Raw genomic sequence first — 21,427 nt, forward strand, 5'->3', positions numbered from 1 at the left:
CTTCACAGTTGGGATCTGAAACCCTTGTTGCTTATTTGTGACAATAACAACAAAAGAACCCACAATCTGCTGCCCCCTGCCTTCCAACGTGCCTTTACCATGGTGACGCTAAAAGAATCGTACACTTTACAGTAAGCCGGTGTTCCAGTTGCGTCGCCTCATTTTCGGTATCTTGATCACTTTGCTTCTGCAACGGCGCCGACCCCGGTGCAGGCATGCATCTAGAAGTTAAGGTTGCCCTCAACTTCATCGTGTCCTACCTGTACAACAAGCTGCCTCGGCGTAGAGCTGACCTCTTCGGCGAAGAGCTGGAGAGGATCCTCGTGTCCCGTTTTGACGGTCACTGGTACCCCGAATCCCCTCTCAGAGGTTCGGCCTTCCGCTGCATTCATCTCGGAGCGCCGAGGGACCCCGTGGTGGAGCTGGCTGCCAAGAGGAGTGGGCTGGACACGGAGGAAGTGCGTGCAAATGTCCCTGCAGAGCTCAGTGTGTGGATCGACCCTTATGAGGTGTCCTACCAAATTGGAGAAAAGGGGTCGGTGAAGGTTCTCTACCTGGAGGACCCGCCGGGCCTCGGCTGTGACGGCGACGAGGGCGAGATCGGAGAAGGCGATCCGGAGGCGGAGGAGACGAAGAGTCTGGGATTCAACCCGGATGCTCAGGTGTTTGTGCCCATTGGAAGCCAAGCGTCTCCTGCCCTCATGTCCTCTCTGTCGAGCTCTCCAACACCTCTTTCTGCCCAGTCCTGCCCCGGGCTCTTTGGTTACCCCAGCTCCAGCCCGCCCACTGCCCACTCTTCCAACACCTCTACCCCATCTCCTCCCAGTGGGGGGTTACCCTACCTCCCCACTCAGCAGCCGTCCTCCACCCTTCCCGCTGCTCGCCCTCAGCCCATCACTTTCACCACCGCCAGCTTCGCTGCCACTAAATTCGGCTCGACCAAGATGAAGAAGTGCAGCGGCGGCGGGGCGGGGTCGACGGCTGGCGCCGCTGTCGTCATGCCGACTGCCCAGCGGATGCTCAGCCGCTCTCCCACGACCGTCTCGGCACCAGAGCTGCTCAAGCACAAGCCCCTGTCCCTCTCTTTGCACTCCCTCGGCGGTCCCATCGCCAGTCAGCTCTCACCCAACGCCAAAGAGTTTGTCTACCCGGGATCCCCAGGCCCCCTTTACTTTGAGGCTGACGCCCAATCCCTGCAGCCTCACGCTAGCCCATTCCAAACCCCCCACGCTGTCAACGCCCATCCGTCCTTCGACCCCTTCTCCAGCCCCCCTCTGGCTCAGAGCGTGGGCGTCATTGGCAGCAGCGGAGGAATCCCCTACATGGAGAAGCCTCCGTTCGTTGAGGGATTATCCGGATACAACCTGCAGTATCCGAGCCAGTCCTTCCAGCCCGTGGTGCTGGCCAACTGAGGCGTTTTTGTAGGATGGAGGCGACGATGCTCCAGATCTTTCTTTATTCACTTTTTCTAACAAGTTGTTCTAATACTAATGCAAGTTATAGACTTAATTTTACTACACACATTTAAAATGCCATTTATAATGAGTGGTTCCAGTGAATTGTTCATCCGGCTCTTTCTGTCCATTGCTGTTGATGTTCATTGTGTGCGATGGGGGGGGGGGGGGGGGATGGGGCAAGTTCCTTTCTCCCCAGTGAGTTCTGTGTTAAATCTTTTGCATTTAATGTTGTTTTGTGGGAGTTTTTGTCTTGATTTGTTTCATTTCGATGGTACGGGATCGAGCATAGCGACATTTTGCACGGTGCTGCTATTCTGCAGGAAAAGACTTCTCCATGTCCTGCAGTGGTGGCTGTGGGAAACTCAGCACTTTGCTCTGCAGTCTGCCCTACTTGCCACAAATACAAATAGGGGGGGGGGGGGGGTTCTGCTGTCTTGGTGTGCAGTTATCTTCCATTTTGTTGCAGCTCAGCATTAAAGTATTTGTTGGTGTGGTGTACCCGTTACCCCCGTACAGGTGCACATTTTGACCTTGTTGTTGTGAAACAGTGAATCGTCAGCTGGAACGTGTGCATGATGTGTGGGTGTGAAATGAAATGGGAGCAAACGGGGGGGGGGGGGGGGGCGCTTTGGGGGGTGTTAAGGGAGCGATGTAGTGGAATGTATTGGACCTGTCAGGGGACTCTGCAGCAGGGAAGGTCAGGGAAACCTTGGCCAATACGGAAAAGCAAGTCAGTCTTTGCATTTTAAAACAAGAAGGTATGCGTGGGACACCTTGTTTCTACATTTAAGTTGAGTGCATTCAGAGGAACACGCGCATGCAGAAATGTGTCCATGCACGCCATTCCAATCGGCAGCGGTTGTGAAGGTGAACAGGCAGCGATGGATGCGAGGGGAGGGGGATGCAGTGGGGATTGTGATAAATGACTGACTGCGACGGGGAAGGTTTGCCTCTGCTTGGAGAGGAGAAATGTTATTGGGGGGGAAGAAGGGAAGGCGGAAGGAAATGAAGAGAATCGGCACGAGGGTTCTGTTGCCCCAGTGGTTTCCTGGCTGTATAGGCTTGGAGGACGGCGCTTTTAAACTCCGAGCACGTTACTGGTCAGAATAAATGGTCCTGAAAGCCAAGCGCTCGAACCATTCTCCGCAGCCGCTTTAAATTCTTCAGCGATCGCCGTTCCTTTAACGGCATAGGAAAACAGAATATACACGTCATTCGGGTTCGTCTGTCTTTCGATGTGGAAAATACACAAAGATGAATGTCCTTCATTGGCGTGTCCTTTGTTGATGGCGGTAAGAATGGTCAGATCTTTGGAAGTTTGCGGGTTATAAATGTGGAGTGAACCTTCAGAAGGCTGTTTTACTGCTGTGCCCCCCCCCCCCCCCCCCCCCCACATTGTATTCATGAGATGCTTCACAAACAGAAGCTCCATCTGTATTCTTGTGCATCACGCTGAGGAAACGCCGTCTGTGCTGTCCGTTTCTGTGGTCCGGTTCCAGACTTGTACCATAAATGTTTTTGTATAGGATGAAACCAGGACCCGCTACTCTGGGTCTTGCTGGTGTTGCAATGCGACAGCTTGTCGTGTGCATGACAGAGTTCTTTCTTTTCATTTTGTTTTCAGGGGAATGCGTGGGGAAGTTGATGTTTCTGTAAATCTTATGATTGTAAGGGGGGGGGGGATGAATTTATACATTTGTTTTGTAATTTATTTATAATATTTTCTATATTTTTGTTTTTGCAAATAATCACTTACATTTGTATGAGTAAGACATGACAAGTCCAGGAATACAAATATATATATATATATAAAGTTCATATGTTCAGATTCTTCCTTTAGTTTCTTACATGCCGAGGTTATTTTTTCAAAAGAAATAACATGAATATATGCAAACTGAGACAAAAATAAATATGTACAGACTAAAAGTATTGAATGTGTATTGTACCTTTTTGGAGGAGATTTTTCTAACGAGACGGGTAAATGTATTGATTCTCCGGGGTGGATTTGAAGTTTAAAATGTGAATGTTTACAGTGGGTTTGTGTAGGAAAAGATGGCTGATCACTTTCTCTGTGCTCCCAGGGCAGTCCGGCAACTCCTCCCATAGCCAGTGCATTTAAACCAAAAATGTCCACCTTTCAGTTTCTCTTTTTGGGGCAGTGGCCTCCTTTTTTTATGTGAATCCCCTGAATATTGGGTGACCACCAACACTCTTCAACTTAACAAAAAACAAGTCTGCCATTTTTTTTCTTTTGTTCAACAAATTATTGACCTTTTCATATGAACGGTGTCCGTTCGACAATCCTCATTTTAGTCACCGGTGACCCGGTCTGACGTTTCGGTCCTGATGCTATAGCCATATTCCAGACTGTCTTTGCTTACACAGATGCTCGCCATTCTCCGGTCCAATGTTATATGCCATAATTAAAATGACCCTTAAGGCTTCAAGGGGTTACTACCTCTCTGCACCCTGGAAAGAATTCCAATACATCCCTTCAATAGGAACCGTGTTACAGCAGGTTGGGCAGGGCGATGGAAATGAATGTGACCTGTTGGCAGCCAACCCTGTTTGAGATGGCCTGTAGAAACGTCTTAAAGTTACATGCATGTTAAAATGTCCAAGCATCTCCTTTTTCTTTCTCTCTAGCACCAACCGATTGTGTTGTTCCCTTTCGCACAATTCAAACGCCGGCCCAGAAAAGTTATAAATCTGGTTTTCCCCCACATTTTAAGAATAATTATGAGTTTATTTTCAGACTTAAGGACAAACGCGTGTTCCAAACGCTCGACGCACCAACACAGGCTCTTCTCCAGGCAGGGTTGGACAATGATAAAACAAGAATTTTGTATCCTGATGTCCTTTGCTTATATTAGCGTGTTTTACTTTGCACTTTGGAATATTTCATTGACATAATAAAAGTTTATTTTCTATGTGAAATTTAACATTTAAGAGTAAAATAGATCTAAAGTTCAGATGATGTATAAATATAGTGCTTTCTTTCCTGCCTGTATTTTATTATTTTCCTATTTTCTATATGATCTGTACACCCAGTAGATGTATAATGATAATTCACTACTGAAATGCAATGACCTGTTTTCTGTGCTGCCCCTCGGGAATGGGGAGTTACTACTGCAGTTTCGTATTGTATTAGATTCTTTTTTTAAGTTTGTAATAAAAGAAAATGGTGACAAAAAATTAGCATGGAAAATAAAGTGATTGTGTTGACCTGATTGTTTCGTAGAGCCGTGAAACCTCCTGTGTGGGGGGGGGTGCAGACGTGAAGCTGAATCCGGCTTCCCCTCACCTGCCGTCTGCTAGTCCTGTTCGTTTCGAGCGGAGCGTATCGCAGATCAAAGATTATGACGAAACGAGTACGACTGAAATGTGGGTGTGGCATTTCCTCTTATTGCAGTAAACAAACTCGAGTGTTGTTTGATCAATAATTCAAAGCTGAGATGGAATTCTCAACTGGCGAGGAGGCTGATTGCTCGCCGCCCATCCCAACCGATGTTACTTAATGTTTCATCAGCCGGCGCCCGGTGGGCTGCCTGGCTGCTGGACCAGGCCGTGCGGTGCCATGGTAACGTGGTGCTGTGGCATTAACATGCGTGGCTGGGCTTCTCCTTGGCTCGCCTTTATGTTCACACCTTCATCGCCCACGCACTGCGTGCCGTCTCCCTCCCTCCCTCGTTCTCCATCTTTCTCTGCCCATCCCTTCGCCATCTTGTTTGCCCTTTCACCACCTCCCTCTCTCTCTCTTCAGCACCCTCCGTCCTTCCAAGCCACCTGATCCTAACCCCCCCGATTCCCAGAGCCCCTCCCTTTCATTTGTCCATCTTCCAAACACACACACACACACACACTCCTCCCGTCCTGCTCTGAAGCTGCTCGTATTATGCAACGCTGCTCCCCGGCGTGTCGATGTGATCATTACGCAACATCGCTTACTCTCCTGGAATACTGATGAGTAGCGGGGAGGCAACAAAGGGGGCATTTGATGACAAGGCGCCGGAATGGAAACAGTCATGTTGTGTGTGCATCAAGGATAAAGTTAAGGTTGAAGAAAGACGTCTGCGTCCATCCGCCAGACCGCATTTCTTTCCTTATCTATTTCTGCTGTCCCTCGGCACACACTCGATCCGCAGCAGCTGGTCAATGACTCAGGCAAGGTCAAGCCAAGGGTACGTGTCATTAAATCCAAATTTATTTCGTAAGCATTGTACAAGATAGTTATGACGTGGTACTGCGGCTGCATGTATCCCATACATGGTTAAGACCATACAAAAAAAAAACATCAAACATGTTCATATAAAAAGAGAAACTAAGTAGACTTAAGTATTTATCCAGGAGTGTGTCAGCTACTTTTAAACACACCCAAAAAACCAGTGCCAAGTTTTAAAACGGCAGTTAAGCTCTTCAAATGTTACTGATTTGCACCGTTTCCACGTGTTCCCACCTGCAGGTAGTGCTACGAATGCATTTAAAGATGTGACCCCCCACATGCCTGGCATTAACTATAGTTAAATGGCTTATTCTGGACAGGTCAATTAATGCTTTCAATTCACCAACAATTCATTCTTAAGTCACGCGTGGAGGTTGCTGTCACGGACAGTCACTGTGAAATCACCTTAAATTAATTTCTTCATCCACCTGGCAAAATAAGTACGGAAAAAAAAAAAGATCATCTGCAGCTATGATTGACTGCATACAGGGTTTTAGAAGTGCAACAGCCATTGCTGTCTATATGTAGCAGACTCGTCTACCGTACGTCTGCATATTAAAAGCACTGGTAAAAATCACCGTCCCTTCCTGGAGAATTTCGAGCCTGCTAAACATCAATAAGCGTCAAAGAGAGTGATCGCTACGTAAAACGCAGCCAGAAGCAAGTCTGGACGTCACTGCGAAATAAAACACATTCCCAGGGAACGTGCGTTATACACGATCATCAGAAAACTTCAAACACAATCTATCAAGAAAATACAAAATCACCAAACTGATGAGGCGTATCTAGATATAGATCAATCTTCAGTAAATAGAGAACAATCCACACAGTGATCAAAAGATGCTGCGTGAGGATGGGTGGTGTCCCGCCTTCTCTGCCGACGCCTCCAACCTACCCCGTCCAAACACACCTAGTTTTCAGTGATGGTTTACAGACATAAGTACACTTGGTGTAAAATATGCAAGAAAAGAAAAAGACAAGTTTACTGGGTTTCATGCTTTAGGATCCAAGAGTACAGAGGATCTTAACTGGAAGCACAAACGACTTTTAGGGCATTTCTATTGAGTATATCACAGAAATTTTACATACGACACCATCACTGAAATAAAACAAGCATTACATAATAGATTATTATTATTGCCACAATTATTTTTCTTTCCACGATTACAGTGATAATGAGCACAAGCTGACTCAGGCACAAAAAAGACACTTGAGACAAATAATCCCAGAACAGTCTGTAAGGTGTTTGACTAATTTAGCCACTTTGGCAAAAAAATAATAATCAATTTATCAATCCAGATTTAAGATTTAGCCAAATAGAACTAAGTTGCTTTTTTTTTATGTGCTCCGTTTCAACCAAGCCCACTTTGTGGCCTCGCTAAATGGCCAACAATTCAAAAGAGAAAGTGTTGGATGAGGTAAATTAGAGTACGCCCTGTTCCTCTGTCGTTACACGCGTTGCTGTGTGTAGAGACAAACTAAAACTATAGAAATCTATTTTTCAAAACAAATGTCCAAAAGCACAGTTTACCCATAGAATTCCCTGCATTGGTTTCATTACAAAGTATTGTTTCTAAAAGCAAATAGAATTATCTGACATAATTGTTATACAATCACAATCAACAGATGAATTATTACCATCAGAATAAATACAGCACTCTGACTAATGTAAGGAATCATATTGGGCTAATAAAGACACAGTCGGAATCCCCCGTTTCAGGTGATAAAGACCACGAGACAATTTTTATTTATTTACAAGAAGCAGTTAATTTTGGGCCTGTCTACATCTCTAAAAAAAAAAAAAAAAAAATAAAAATCCAACCTTCACTACATCATAACCAGGCAGGCAGTGGCTCTAGCCCCCTCTACCTGCAACGTGCAGTCAAATAAACACCCCCCCCCCCCCCCCCCTCACCGGTGAGGGCCCTGGAGATCATCAGACAAATCCCTTCAAAATAAAAGAATCTCGTATGCGGCTCTATAAACTGCTCTGAGGTCAGCAGGAAAGGAACCCGTGTAGCTCTAAACTGTGGGCCATGCGTGCTTCCCTCTCCCTAACAAGCCACCGTGTCTCTCATGGTGTTTGTGGTAAATAAGCTAAGGTACCTGCCACCACTATAATCTTCAATCTTTTTTTTTTTTTTTTTTAAAGGAAAAGTACAAAAAATGGATTTCACATGTACAGAACCATGGAAACGATATATACAAAGCATTTAGGTGCGTAGAGACGTGCATGTGGGTAACAACAAGGAAGAACTGCGACTCCTCTTTTGTTCCGCCGTCAACCTTTGCTTCCTTTCTCCTGGAGCCTGGAGGTGCAAACCGCCGACCTGCACCTCCCTTAACCATGGCGTCATCGGCTCCTCCCCCTACAACCTGCCGCGATGTCGCCAACCTCCTTCCTCTGAGCCTCAGCTCAGAGTATTTTAAAAAAGGAAGCACAGACACAACAGACACTACTATAGGGAAACTTAAAAATACACGACTTCTTAATCGTGCTTTGGTCCGCCGAGTAGTGCCGTGACGTGATTCGTGTCATTTCTGAACGCGAGCGATTCTTTTTCTCCTGACTCTTAAAACCACCGTGAGATGGACCATGTTTTACACGGGGGGGGGGGGGGGGGGAACTCCAATCGTCTCCTTCCTCTCTTGGTGTAGGAGCCAGGCGCTCTCTCCACAGGCCTCCCTGTGACCACCGCCCCCCCCCATGGTGCCCCACTTGCCTGCCAGTGTGTACCTAAAACTCAAAGCTTGGCATAGTAACTGCAGGTCAGCAAACACAACAGTGCAAATGTAAATTCCCTCGGTGTTTGTGTCTGTGTTGAATTTTTTTGCGGGGAGGAAGTTCTGCTTGTTGATTCATTGACACTTTTTTCTTCGCGGTTCTTTACAGCGGGCCGTACTTAGCCTCGTATCGGGCCAGGATGCTCTTGCAGCGGCCGCAGTCCTTCCGCATCTCGGCCACTTGCAGCCTCAGCGCCGTGTTTTCCCGCTCCAGGAAGGAGGCTCGCACCGTGATCTGGTTCTCCTTCAGCCGCCGTGCATCGCGAGATCGCTTGGCGGCCACGTTGTTCTTCTTTCTCCTGGACCAGTATTTCTCATCCTGAAAGAGGGAGAGTCTTCACGTAAAGCAAGATGCTACGTCTAGGAAACACACGCGACTAAAACGAGCTTACCTTCTGCTCGTCTGGAACAAAGACCTTCTTTGCCTTCTTGATCATGGGCTGCGGTTTCAGCTCCTCCTCGGAGAACTTGTGTTTGCGTGGATTGAACAGCTCTCCTCCCGGAACACTGGACAGGACCAGGTCTGTTGGATCCGGCTGAAAATTGACGTCCACCTCGATGGCGTCCGGGTCGATCGGGGAGGGGGTGTCGCGTTCTGCAGGGTAAAGAAACGTGCGCTTAGGCACAGAAAAATAACAGCTTTTCTATTTTCCTGGAGCAACACAGGGTCGTTCTTTTTACAATGATGGCTGTATATAATGCTAGCCATACTGCATGTCAAACAAATGCTAGTAAAGCTAAAGCACAGGGTCAAAGGTCAGGGTTTTATCTGTGCACATAGGCAACGATTATTAATGCTACACAAGCTAATATCAAATTACAACTACAGGCCTTTAACACGAATGAGACCTTTAAAAAAATAACAATTTGTAATTAAAGGAAGGCACAATAAATAAATAAAATATTTATCTGAAAATGTCAGAAATATAAATGTATTCATTTCATTAAAAAATCCATCAGCGGTTCAAATGTTTAACAACCATCAACCCACCTTTCTCAACTTTTATCTTCTCTTTCAGTTCCACTTCTGCAGTCAGCTCCTCAGATACCGATTCCTCTTGTCCTTCGTCGTCGTCGTCTTCCTCCTCCTCCTCCTCCACCTCCTCTTCCTCTTCCTCTTCCTCTTCTACTTTAGCTGGTTGTAACTCAGTGACTGTCGCCATTTCCACTGGATCTGATGTGACGGCAGAAGGAGCAGAGAGAGAGGGAGGAGATGCTCCGGTGGAATCAGAGGCTGCGGCGTCAGGAGCAGCAGGGGGCGTGGCAGCAGTAGTATCCGGAGCTGTAACCTTGGCGATGGATCTGCCTTTGCCTCCGGTCGAGGACAACGTCTTCTGCAGCTCCTCCTCCTCCAGCGTCACAGGGATGCCGTTCTCCAGGAGAAACTCATCCAGGTCCATGTACTCCAAGTGGAAGGTCTCCCCATCGTAGGGGATGGTCTTCTCCCAAATCGCTGGGGTTAAGGATGCTGACACCCCTCCGCCACCATTCCCCCCGCCAGCACTGGCCGCCCCGGCCCCGGCCCCGGCCCCGCCTCCCTCCACCTCCTCGGAGGAGCATAGCTTCTCTTTCTCTATTTCTGCATCAAGCACAGGAGAGATGAGCGGTTTGTTAAATGGCTGCCTGTTGCGAGTGGAATGTTTCTGCAGGGGCAATATCAGCGAGTCTGAGACACAATGCACGATGGAATTAAAAAAAAAAGAGTGATAGATGGAAAGAGTGGAAGGAGGGCGGACACAAAAGGGGGGGTGCAGCCGAAGAGGGTTTAATGAAAGGCAACAAATCTAGACCCGATCAGACCACATAGCAGAAGAAGAGCTGAGTGATGTCTCTCCGTGCACGCGCACGTGCACGCGCACGTTGGTTGGGAAACAGCTGAGCGCGGTTAGAACTTTTTGTTCTTTTTTTGTTTCCACAGCATCGGATGCAACCCCCCCCCCCCCCCCCGGTCATAATTTGAATAAAATTACAGATTGCCTTTGAAGATTAAGCACACACGAGTATATCCACATCAAAGTAGTGAATCCACAAGATGAAAACAATCCGTAGAAACGTCCGCGCTCGTTCGGATCTTACCGTCGTCGCCTTCCTCCAGGATATTTGGAGGCGGTATGTCCATGATCTTCTTCAAAACAAACGGACACGACTTCTGCGGAGCCTCCGTGACGCCGTTACCGCCGGACCGAAACGCCACCGTCACCGCGGCTTTGTCACCGGACATTGTTTCGAACGGAGAAGACGGTGAAACAACTGAAAAAAGGCTGCGGGTCGAATCTCGCTGCAGCTTTCAGGTCGTGTTTTCCCGATATCGGGTCTTTTAGCCGTATGAACGCGCGACAGAGACCCCTTGATCTGCTCGTCCAATGAGCGGTGCGCTTGTTGGATATTCAGGATCACGTGTGCCACGCCCCCGGTTGATGGGAGAAGGTGATTGGTTGCGAGTACTGCCCATATAAACGTGCCAGTGCATTTCCCGTGTAATACAGGAGTATATATACACACGATACTCTTTTCTATCAAGTAGCTTGTACAGCTAGTATAACTTGAACCACAACAAATGGCCTCAAAAAAATATAATATAAAATATAATGCAGCGACAAAGACCTTCCAGCCGCTCTAAACACAAGTCGGAGCGACACTCGTGGCCGAACACGTGACCCCGCCCCCCTCTGTCCACTCACGTGAAAGTAGTCTGCCAAGGGGCGGAGCTTCAATAGCTGCACGTGGGCTTCAAAGGCGAGCAGAAGACGTAACCCTACACGTTGTTTACCAGACCTACCACCTACCACTATTGGTAAAATTGATTAGAATGCGACACAATTTCTGTATATTTTAAAATAAAGCTATATTAATTAGACAACTTTAAAGGGGCCATTCAAAATGCAGCAGTCGGTTTTTAATTTAGGCTTTTGTAGAACCACAATCAATTACCTCACGCCAAAACGCACACAGGCTACAAACACGAGAAGATCTATCACGTTTCCGTGCACGTGATGCGACACTCTCTCTCTCCAAGAGGATATTGGTGTCAAGGAACACAATGTTCCACCTGCACGGAACAACACCTCTACCTGTCACCTGTTCACAGAGGAAGTCAGTCAGAACCCTTCAGCAGAAACCGCAGTACAGAATACTAGACTGGTACACGGTTCATATACTCCCCCTTATCCATCAAAATCCTTCCCTGACACAGATGACATTTTTGATTTACCTAAAGAGCATTTGCTGAGTCTGTAGTACTTTATTTCCCTAAATCACAGTCTAACTATTATTGCTAATAAAAACCAATAAGGTTTGTTGACACTGAAACTGACAATGTAAACAAGACAGACAAATTGTGCACAACAAGTACAGATAATTGAAATTGAACCGCTGTGTACCGGTATAGGATATGATCCAGTATATACAAAATTCTGCTATTTCATTTAATCATGTTTTTTTTTTTTTTTTACTATAAGAGTAATATAATATGTAATTGCTGTATATAGTAGCCTGGTATTTAGTGGCATTCATATAGAATGGCAAGAGCCAAAGTTTTATTAAAACGAGTTATCTAGATTCTAATATATGAATATCTAAATATTTTTTTACTTTCACTCAGTGCCAGTCAACACTTTGGACACGATTTAACTGTGTCCAAAGTGTAGATATCTAAAGTATGGAGTCAAACAATAGTAAATACTGTCCACCTATTACAAGGTGCGTCTGTAGTACAGTAGAGACACACCAAAGTGCATCCCAGTATTGTTGTGTTACTAAAACACGTGATCCATCTGGTTCATTCACATCTGGGGCTTTCGTTGCATGTTTCAGAAAACGACTTCACAAAACAGAATTACTTTTACAAGTCATTGAAACGTTTGAAAAATGTTCCTTACCGTCGTCGTCGAAGGCAGGGAAAGAGAAGGGATAGTCTGCCAAAGACCTGAGGAGATCAGGAATGTCGCTCCTCTCCCCGAAGACTAACTGGTTCGCCTGCGACATGATGAATCTGTGGACGTATCTATTGATCGTCTGAGAAACGAGTTCAGCTCATCAATACCTCCTCACGCAAAACAGCAGCTCACAATCACGGGGACGTCTACATGTGTCCAAACAACTCCTACGATAATAACACGCCAGAGCCACACCCCCTGGGATCATGTCGGCTCGATGACACTGGAGCACTAGCCTGTCAGTCACCGCGGTCGGCCAATAGCAGAGCAAGGGGGGGGGCGGGTTCTATTAATGATAAAAACAACAGCCCTCTTCAAGATGGCACATTTTTTTTACCACGCACGGCTGCACGTGCCAGTCCAGATGTGAGTCGAGGGCGGGTGTGCAGCCGGGATGCTACGCCACCTAGCGACGTGTTTGAGTAGTGCAAGTGAAACGTGCACTCGAGTTGAATTCACCCACAGAAGTGAAAGAGAAACTGTAAACTATAAACAATGGATTCGTACCTTTCTCACATAAATATACTTCATGAGCAAAAATAGTTAAATTACTTAAGCATTTTTATTGGATTTATACTGCATATATGATACTTATCCTTGAATATTTAGACCCATGTCACAAACGAGAGACAAAAGTATAAGTTATAGAAAGTTGGAAGCCAAATAATTCAACTCACTTTGTAAAGGTTTACTGCCAAATTACATATGTCACAGAAGAAACTATACCTCATTAGAACTGGTTACTAATTCTATAGAACACTCATTGTTTTCATTGCCATTATGAATTATATGAACCAGAAAAAGACACTAAGCACAGGGCAAATCAGAACTGATTAAAATTTTTGTTTTTAAAGTTTGAAAATATTCATGAGAAATATTCCTCAATCAGAAAAACTATTAAAATCTTTAAAAACAACAACAGTTTGTGTAACTACCACATGGCGAGTTCACCCAACGGGTGCTTCAACCTGAGCCTCACATTCATTAGTTCACCTTGACATTTCATTTAAATGACACATTTGGCAATGGAAATACGCATGCTCGATATTTCTATGAGCTTTATTGGCAAATATCTGCATATCACCTCTTGGGCGATAATTTTTGGTTTAAACAATACATTTGGTAGGCACAAACAGGTGGTGCAATTGCGCAAAAAAATTAAAGGGGAAACAAAAGTCACTCGTAAAGAAGAAAGTTGTACTTCCCAAAGTCAAACTCGTCAGGCATAACAAGCATGTCTTCCCTGGCTTTGGCCAGCTTCTGTCGCAGGACTTCCCGCCTGTCAAGCCACTCCTGCAACTCCTCTGGACTGTGTGCGAAGTCGCAGCTCACGCCGTCTGGACAGCCATGATCAAACCTGTCCAACATAGGCAGGTTAGATCCTTTTCATTTTTACCTGCTTATATAACGTGATTACTTCACTTTGTCAAATCACAGGATGTCCAGAATCCAAGAACAACGTCTTACTTGGGGCAGAGTGTGAAGCATGCGCCAGGGAAACGATGGCTCCACATCAGATCTTCATCTTCTCCCTGACAGTTGAAAACTCGGTCTTTGTGCTTCTCGGAGGAGATGTGCTGCTGCCACTGCCGCTCACTGTTACTGTGCCTACCACACAGGTGACAGTGGAAGCCGCTCTACAATGCAAAAAGGAAGACACTCATCTCGCTGATGTGCATAAGTAATGTAAAAAAAAAACATTTGTAAGTTATAGTGTGGTGCAAAAGACACTAAGCACAGTATTTATTGTATTTTTTTGGGGGGGGACCCACTGTTGGCTCTGCGTAGTCAGTTGGCATCAGGATGTCCTTTTGTACTTCTTCTGGAAAGGCTGGGTTCGCTCCATCTGCTGGGCGGTTATTGATCCTTGATGTCAGCCATATGTCGTAAACCTGCTGCATGTCCGCCACTGCGGGAACAAATCCAAATGTGGTAAGAGTCCAAGATGCAGGCAGGCATTCAAAACAAGAAATAATGTTTCTTGTTTTGAATGAATAAATGAATCAAAGTTTCATCTTGGATGCAAGGCAAAAAAAAAAATCCTTGGTTCTGCCACATCAGTTTTGATTCGTCTTATAGACGCGCCATTTTACAAACTCACAGTTATTATTCTTCATATATGTCCACATCTCCTTTTCCTCTTGGCTGTGAGCAAATGTGCATTTTCCAGTGTAGTTACATTTCCTTTTCTCCAAAATCTGGCTACAGATCTGTCGGGAAGAACGCAGATGTTCCAGTGAGAATTGCAAAGAACGGAGAATATCTGACTGAAGGCACACGTACATCATAATGTGCAGGGAAGTTCTTCGCATGTGGCAGCGGTCGGACCGGAACCCATTTACTTCTCTCCAAAGACTCCACCAGGAGCAGCCACCTGTCTTTAGTCCACCTGCAAAAGAAGAGCGGCTGAAAATGACGACCCAGACTCAACATGGTCATATTTATACACTTATTTCTGTGGAAACAAATGATCCCACTCATTCATCTTCCTGCGTAGCGATTCTACTAATGAATTAGACTCACTCACGTGTGTCTGGCCTTGGCGGTGCAATATTTGAGTGTTTTGTCCGGTTCACTAATCTGGCCGTCCTGCCAGCACTTTGCACAAGCAAACTTCATCTTCGTGTTCAGGCGCTTCCGTACGCCTCCTTCCTCTCCTTTTGGTTTACTCCCCTCACCGCCAGAAGAATACTGTTTAAAGAGAATTATACATACACCGGTATATATAAAAATAAATCCCAGTTGGCCCCTAAAATGATTTAATTCAATTCTGAAAACAGCACATGAATAATATTTATGATAAATATGACTGTCTTGACATCATGAAGGATTCACAACCAGTCTGCTAAAAAAAAAGCTATCACGGGGAACATGGAGTAGTTTAAATAAAAATACATAAACACTGCAAAGAGGGTCTCTTACTCTATTTCCTTTATGTTTTCTTAAAGATTGCTCCTCCATCTCATAATACTTTACGGATACTTTCACGATCTCCTCAGGGTTGATACCTGTAAAGACAAACACACGGCAATAAAGTCACTACTTATCAATAATTGTATTATTTTCCCCACTTGAACATTACACCTCTATTAGGTGAGGCGTAACATTGATTTGGAGTCTTATTCTTCCACCTTATGAATTTTAATCCAGTATTTAGCCTCCATTTATCCCCATTTGGCTCTCAAGAGACAAAAACATCCGGCTCTGCAGCTGCAAAACGTTGCTGCCTGTTTCGATCTAAACTTGCATTGCACACAGTAAATTTATTAGAGTTGAACCATCATTTATTCTAGCGTCAAGAAAAACGCAGACGATCCACTTTTAATAATCACACATTCTAACATCTCACATCTCTGAAGCTTTAACCTCTTTCAAACACTTGATTCTGGCGTTTTCAGAGACGCGTCCGCACCTGTGTCTCGCTGCACCCTCCAGGTTTTCAGCTCTATGACGGAGTGGGCGTAACTGCAGCTGTCCTCTCTATGGCAGCCATACCGGATGGCTTGGCGGCACAAATCGAAGTCGCACAGGAGCCTCCAAGGACGGACCTTGCTGTAGTTTGTGCTGGGGTTCGTCACCATAAAGGCCAAGCACCTGACGGGCACAAACAAAAACGCACGTTAGGAGCACGAGCAGGAAATGAACGAGCGCAAGACGATGTTTCGAACACTGGAAAAACGCTCACTTATTGGCATCAAAGTTGTGGCGAGCGTCCGAGTTGGAGCAGACGGTGTGATGGTCGTTGCAGCGTTCACTGATGAGTTTGGGTTTATGGTCGTAACATTCCTGAGACAGAAAGACAACAGGACAGGAAGAGAGGGGGGGGGGACAAAGACAGTTTGAGATTAAAAGGGCGACAAACATCGCATCTAAATCCATTTTTTATGTTTTGGTTTGTACATATTCCCGAAAAGAATTTCGATGTTTTTTACATTTCAATTGTTCTTGAATCACTTTTAAATTATTGAATGAAATAATAACCAATTAACGCATTACTTTTGTAATTGTTAGACATAAACAGGCATGATAATGTCCGCTGCGTGCGCTCCCCGACCTGGCAGAGGAACGTGAACACGCCTTTGTGTTCCCGCAGGAGGCGGACGATGCTGATCACCGGGTCAAGCTTGACGGCTGCCGTCTCAAACAGCAGGTCTCGGTCCAGCGTCCCCTTCCTCTCTTCGGTCCAAACATCGATCTCCAGCTGGTTGTAGCCAAACGTGCAATCGTCTCTATACTTGCACAGGCCCAGATCGCCAGACTTCAGAATCTCTGATAAAGAGGAGAACGGACCATCCCATTCCGTCAACGCACTTCCTCCTTTTCGATGGATTGGGTTTAGAGATTCTTACCGGTGCAGAGTACGAACGGCCCGTTGAAGGAATCGGCCGTACCAGGGATCGGCCGTACTCTGGTCCACTCTGAACGATGGCCTGTTCTTCGTCGACATAGCAAAATGTCTCGCTTGCAGCTGTGCACCAGGTCCGGCTTGTGAGTAAAAGAATATATCCCTGGACCTGGTGAAACGGGGAATCAAGTTATTCTAAAGAATGAAAAGTAGGAGCGAACGTTCTTCGATCTGGTTATCATACCATGCCGAGGGAAACAGGTGGAGCAGGCCTGCAGGAACTCGTGGGTGGAGGAGAGCGGGTTAGCGACTGCAACGTGTGCTGGATTCTTCTTCTCCTTCGTTGCCATGATAAAGAATAGAAACATTTCCCTTTAACGCCGACAGACAGACGGACAGACAGACAGACAGATGGAGCGGGCACCAGAAGCCAGGCGACGCTTCTTACTTTGACGTTGTTCTTTGGAGATCTCACTGCGGGAGCTACGGCGCCGGGCGAGCCCGTCGTACCTGAGGATGAAGCATGAACGCACCTGTAGCAGACATCCTGATAATATAATGATTAATAAAAAGGCACCAGTAATTAAAATCTGCTCTATTTTACATTTATTCTTATTGCCCATTAAGCCTGTATTACATTTCTCATGTAACTCAGCAGGCAGTTTTGTAAAAAAGCTATAAACATTCTAAAAGTTCACAGCACTTTCCTCTTATATACTGTAGTACTTTTACTTCATCCAAGCTCTTAGAATCCTTCAAATGAACGTGAGAATTTTTTCACGACAGGTCATAATTACCAGTTGAGCCGACATCGGAGAGCGAGTCGAGGCTTTTTCTCTTGATGGAGGCCGCTGGCAGAGCCGCCGCGGCGCCTCCGACGGAAGAGGGCGACTCCAGGGCATCAAGCGAGTCCAGCTGGGCCACGGCGTCAACACCGGCTCTAGAAACATCAGGAGTAACGCCGTCTAGATCGGGGGCCGTCTCCAGGGGATCAAGCTCATCTAGCAAATGAAGGCACTTTTTTTCCCCTGCGTCCACTTTGGCGGTTCTGCCAAGTCGAAACCCAGCAGCACTTGAGGGCACATCGGAGAAGTCATCCAGGGTATCAAGGCCATCCAGGGCGCCCAGCTCCACAGAGCCCAACACTAAGTCTGCGCCTCCAATGCCCCGACTCCCGGAGGTCGAGAGGTCATCTAGAGAATCCAGCAGAGAAGCTGAGGTGCTGCGACCGCGGTCTGAGAAGAAGTCCAAAGAGCTGACGCGGCCGAGAGACGGGCTGAAGAAGGCCGGGGGTAACTGCGGAGTTGGGCGGGGCAGGACAAGAGGGGCTATAGGTGTGCAGGTGGAGGTGCTGCTGGGCACTGAGAATGCCGGTTGGATGTGGGTCTGGAAAACAAGGTCGAGGAAACTTGTGTGAAAAAAACCAAACATTAAATAAAGGAAACGAACGGATGCCCAAAAGGTGCAAATCTGCAGCTTCAATCAGCTCTACAGTTTTCCCTAAGCTAACCATTCAAATTGGGAAGATCTAATAATCCGGCTGTTCTCTACCCGCCCCAAACCAAACAGCAGGCAGACGATATTAACAGAATAAACCAGTCGCGTTAATCGAGTGTCTGCAGATCCTTTGATTGACCTTATCCGACTCTAGTTCAGTAGGGAAGCAGTCGAGCAGGCTGTCTATGTCATCGCCCATCAGCTCCTCGCGAACGTCCGCCAGGTCGGGAGCCGAGGAGGCGACGAGATCCGTGAAGGGAACGGAGGACTGAGGCGCGTCAGGGGGCGGGACTGAAAGGATGCACGAAAGGGAGCGTTTATTTAGATCATTAATTCTGCACAAAACCCAAAATATTTCCTGCGTTGTCGCTAACAAATTAAATACATAAATGTGCGATCACTCAAATTGCCCGCGTGTTAGTGCCATACTAATTTATATCCCACCTGGTGCAAGGTCACTCAGGGGAATTTTACTAGTTCCTAGACGATCCGGCACCTAGGAAGGAGAAAAGTACAATCCAGAAAATATAAAATCAGCATCTGAGAACAGAATTATTAGGAGGAGTCAAGCTGAATATTAAGAGCTGCCGATACTAACTGTCAACTGACGGGTTTTCTTATTTAACAAATGAAAACGTGGTCGTCGTGCTCGCATTCTAGGTCACGCACGGGGTCGGCGTTTTAACAGACGGGGTGGGTCGTGCGACGGGACTTGCCTCGACGGCTTCGGCAGTCACGTTTACGTTTGCTACGTCGGCTGTGATCAGTGTGGGTTCCTGGTGAAGGAAACAAACAGCGTGAAGGTCAACGGGACCGAACGAGGACAACGTCGCACCACGTTTGCCCTTAATGCGACATCGTCATGATAAATACATGATAAACACGACGTCGACAGCCATCATCTCACTCGCCTTTTCGCCGACGTAGGGTTTCCGATGCTTCAGCCGCAGCTGGACGGCCAGCTCCTGCGCGAGTTTGTTCACATGATTGTCCTGCCGGTAGTTAAACAGACCGGAGACACATTGCAAGGATGAGTCTAGAGCAGTTAAAAGAGTTCTGGATGTACGTTGTGAAAAAAATACATCAAATACATCACAGGTTCTTAATTTTAGGTTTTAATCTGAATTAAAGTGCCCCCCGATCTCCAAAGATAAACTAGAACGGACAAACGCGCGGCTGAAAAGGCTTCCTTTACCAGGCGACAGATGAGCAGACAGTCTGTGGTGCAGTTGTAGGCCTCCTTGTACCGCCCCAGCGCCTTCAAGCAGAGCGCCTTCCTGTACAGAGCGCCGCGGCTCTCCCGACACACTTCCAGAGCGCCGTCGCAGTCCTTCACAGCTTGATCATAATCCCCCTGCCCAAAAAAAATAAACAACAACAACAACAACAAGATGGAAGTTAAAGGACCTCCTTATGCACTCATCGTGGTCGGATGCCGTGAAGCGTTGCGAGGCGGAGGCTTTGAATGAGATGAAAGATCGGTCGTTTTTAAAGATGTTTTTACTTTTAGATTTGCATTCGCAGTTTTCACCTCTGTGCGTTGCATTTTAATATCTCAGGCTTCTGCGTAAAAGAATATTCTTTCAGGCGCACAAATCCACAAAAGCGGGATGGGGGAGGGGGGGGGGGGGGTCTTCACCATGCTGTGGTAGGCGGCTGCCCGGTTGACGTACAGGCTCTCTCGCAACACCTCGGAGACGGGGACGTCATCCGCTGCGGCGTAACTCGAGACGCTCAGGCCTTCGCTGAACTGTCCCACGGCGTGCGCCCACTCGGCCTCCTCGAACGAGGCGTTGCCCTCGGCGAGCAGGTTGCACACCAGCTGGGTCAGGAAGTCCTGAGAGGAAAGGAGGGAAGGACGCAAGACGCCGTCCGCAGCCTTAAAAAGTCAGGCCGCTATCCTAGATAAAGCCGTCAAATTACATTGCATTTAATCGTTATAATCTGGGCCCGGCCGGAGTACACGGAGTACACAGAGTACATAAAACAGGAAGAGAACGTCTTCTAGTTCTTTATGATTTAACCGGGACTCGAGATGAGAAACCTTAAAAGATTTAGTTAATTATAAACTGAAGTCTCTCTCTAGCTGAGCTCGTTTTTACTCCAGGTTTTCATACGGGAATACGTTCAAAAGAATTCCGTCTTTTGTTTCCTGGACTGTTTTTCCCGCTAGACGGAGAGCAGAGGAACAAAAACCAAAAAGCTGTCGCCTTGCAGCGGTAAGGTACCGGGTTCTAACCCCACCTGTGTCCGCCTGGGTTTCCTCCGGCTTCCTCCCACCTCTAAAAAACACGCAATTTTGGAAAATTGATCACTCCAAATTGTCCATGGTGTTTTGAGTCTGTCTGTGTGTGGCCCCCGCGATGCACTGGCGACACGTCCGGGGTGTATCCCCCGCCTCTCTCGCGCATAGCAAGCCGGGATAGGCTCCACATCCATCACAATGGATCGATGGATAACTTGGATGTTTTTACTCGTTCGAAGACACTACTTAATATCCCCCCCCCCCCCCCCCCCCAAAGGGGGCTCCGGAGGCGGTACCTGGTAGTGCTCGGGGTCCGGGTAGGGCAGGTTGGACCTGAAACACAAGATGGACGCGTTTAGCGCTGGTGGAGCGTCCCGGTCTGCGCCGGAGCACCGACATCTCACCGGATGAACGTCAGAGATCGGTTTATCTGATCTCTGCGTCTCTGCCTCGCCGGATCCATAGTTTGGTCAAACCGACCACGTGCGCGCGTCGTTCTCACTCCGGGAATACGGCTGGCGCGCACCCGCTTCTTCCTGTGAAAGCACAACGCGCGTAAAAGACGCGCGGCCGGTTACCGTTTATTATTATTATTATTTCACAAACTCCGAACCCCCCCCCCCACCATCACGCGTATCACCTGCTGCCATGACTCCGGACACGGACACGGACACACACACACACACACACACACCTACCTGGTGGAATGAGGAAGTTCATTTGAATAAAAGTTTAAAAGTGATTTAGTTCGTGTCCGGGGAGGGAAGACGCGGAATCTATCGGTGCGTGATGACGATGAACACCGAGCCGACGAGGAAGAGGAGGCAGGACTTTTAGCTTTCGATTTCCAGCAAATCCAGTTGCTGAACCAGCCCCCAGTCTGCCTCTTCTTCTTCTTCGTCCTCTATTTCTGTTATCTGTTACTACTTCTTCTTCTTTGCT

At 46.9% G+C, this 21,427-nt stretch overlaps 3 protein-coding genes across 3 annotated transcripts; 1 reads left to right on the forward strand and 2 right to left on the reverse strand.

Moving 5' to 3' along the window:
- The first annotated feature begins 215 nt into the window (after positions 1-215).
- Positions 216-1,412, forward strand: LOC137906025 (protein Tob2). The gene has a single exon (XM_068750317.1). It carries the CDS (start codon positions 216-218, stop codon positions 1,410-1,412), a length of 1,197 nt encoding a protein of 398 aa, XP_068606418.1.
- Positions 1,413-5,639: 4,227 nt separating this feature from the next.
- LOC137905281 (thyrotroph embryonic factor-like) lies at positions 5,640-10,708 on the reverse strand. The gene is made up of 4 exons (XM_068749502.1): positions 10,540-10,708; positions 9,455-10,042; positions 8,856-9,058; positions 5,640-8,782 (listed from the first exon to the last, which is right to left on the reverse strand). Exons 1-4 carry the CDS (start codon positions 10,682-10,684, stop codon positions 8,567-8,569), a joined length of 1,152 nt encoding a protein of 383 aa, XP_068605603.1. The 5' UTR covers positions 10,685-10,708; the 3' UTR covers positions 5,640-8,566.
- A 2,243-nt stretch (positions 10,709-12,951) lies between these two features.
- On the reverse strand, positions 12,952-20,948 carry LOC137905453 (zinc finger CCCH domain-containing protein 7B-like). The gene is given in 22 exon segments (XM_068749696.1): positions 12,952-13,755; positions 13,866-14,035; positions 14,171-14,307; positions 14,500-14,608; positions 14,682-14,787; positions 14,926-15,089; positions 15,321-15,406; positions 15,811-15,992; positions 16,084-16,184; positions 16,453-16,667; positions 16,748-16,912; positions 16,988-17,081; positions 17,192-17,253; positions 17,541-18,129; positions 18,380-18,531; positions 18,655-18,736; positions 18,957-19,016; positions 19,152-19,232; positions 19,403-19,594; positions 19,880-20,077; positions 20,782-20,818; positions 20,890-20,948. Coding segments are annotated over 22 exon segments (3,222 nt in total). The 3' UTR covers positions 12,952-13,574.
- Between the last annotated feature and the right edge of the window lie 479 nt (positions 20,949-21,427).

Source organism: Brachionichthys hirsutus, chromosome 16, assembly GCF_040956055.1.
Source record: "Brachionichthys hirsutus isolate HB-005 chromosome 16, CSIRO-AGI_Bhir_v1, whole genome shotgun sequence".
Taxonomy (NCBI): Eukaryota; Metazoa; Chordata; class Actinopteri; order Lophiiformes; family Brachionichthyidae; genus Brachionichthys; species Brachionichthys hirsutus.

Coding starts and splice junctions, on each gene's coding strand:
- LOC137906025 (XM_068750317.1), top strand. CDS start 216: ATGCATCTAGAAGTTAAGGTTGCCCTCAACTTCATCGTGTCCTACCTG.
- LOC137905281 (XM_068749502.1), bottom strand. CDS start 10,684: ATGTCCGGTGACAAAGCCGCGGTGACGGTGGCGTTTCGGTCCGGCGGT. Junction 9,059..9,454: donor GAAGATAAAAGTTGAGAAAG/GTGGGTTGATGG, acceptor TTTACCCTGCAG/AACGCGACACCCCCTCCCCG. Junction 8,783..8,855: donor TTGTTCCAGACGAGCAGAAG/GTAAGCTCGTTT, acceptor TCCCTCTTTCAG/GATGAGAAATACTGGTCCAG.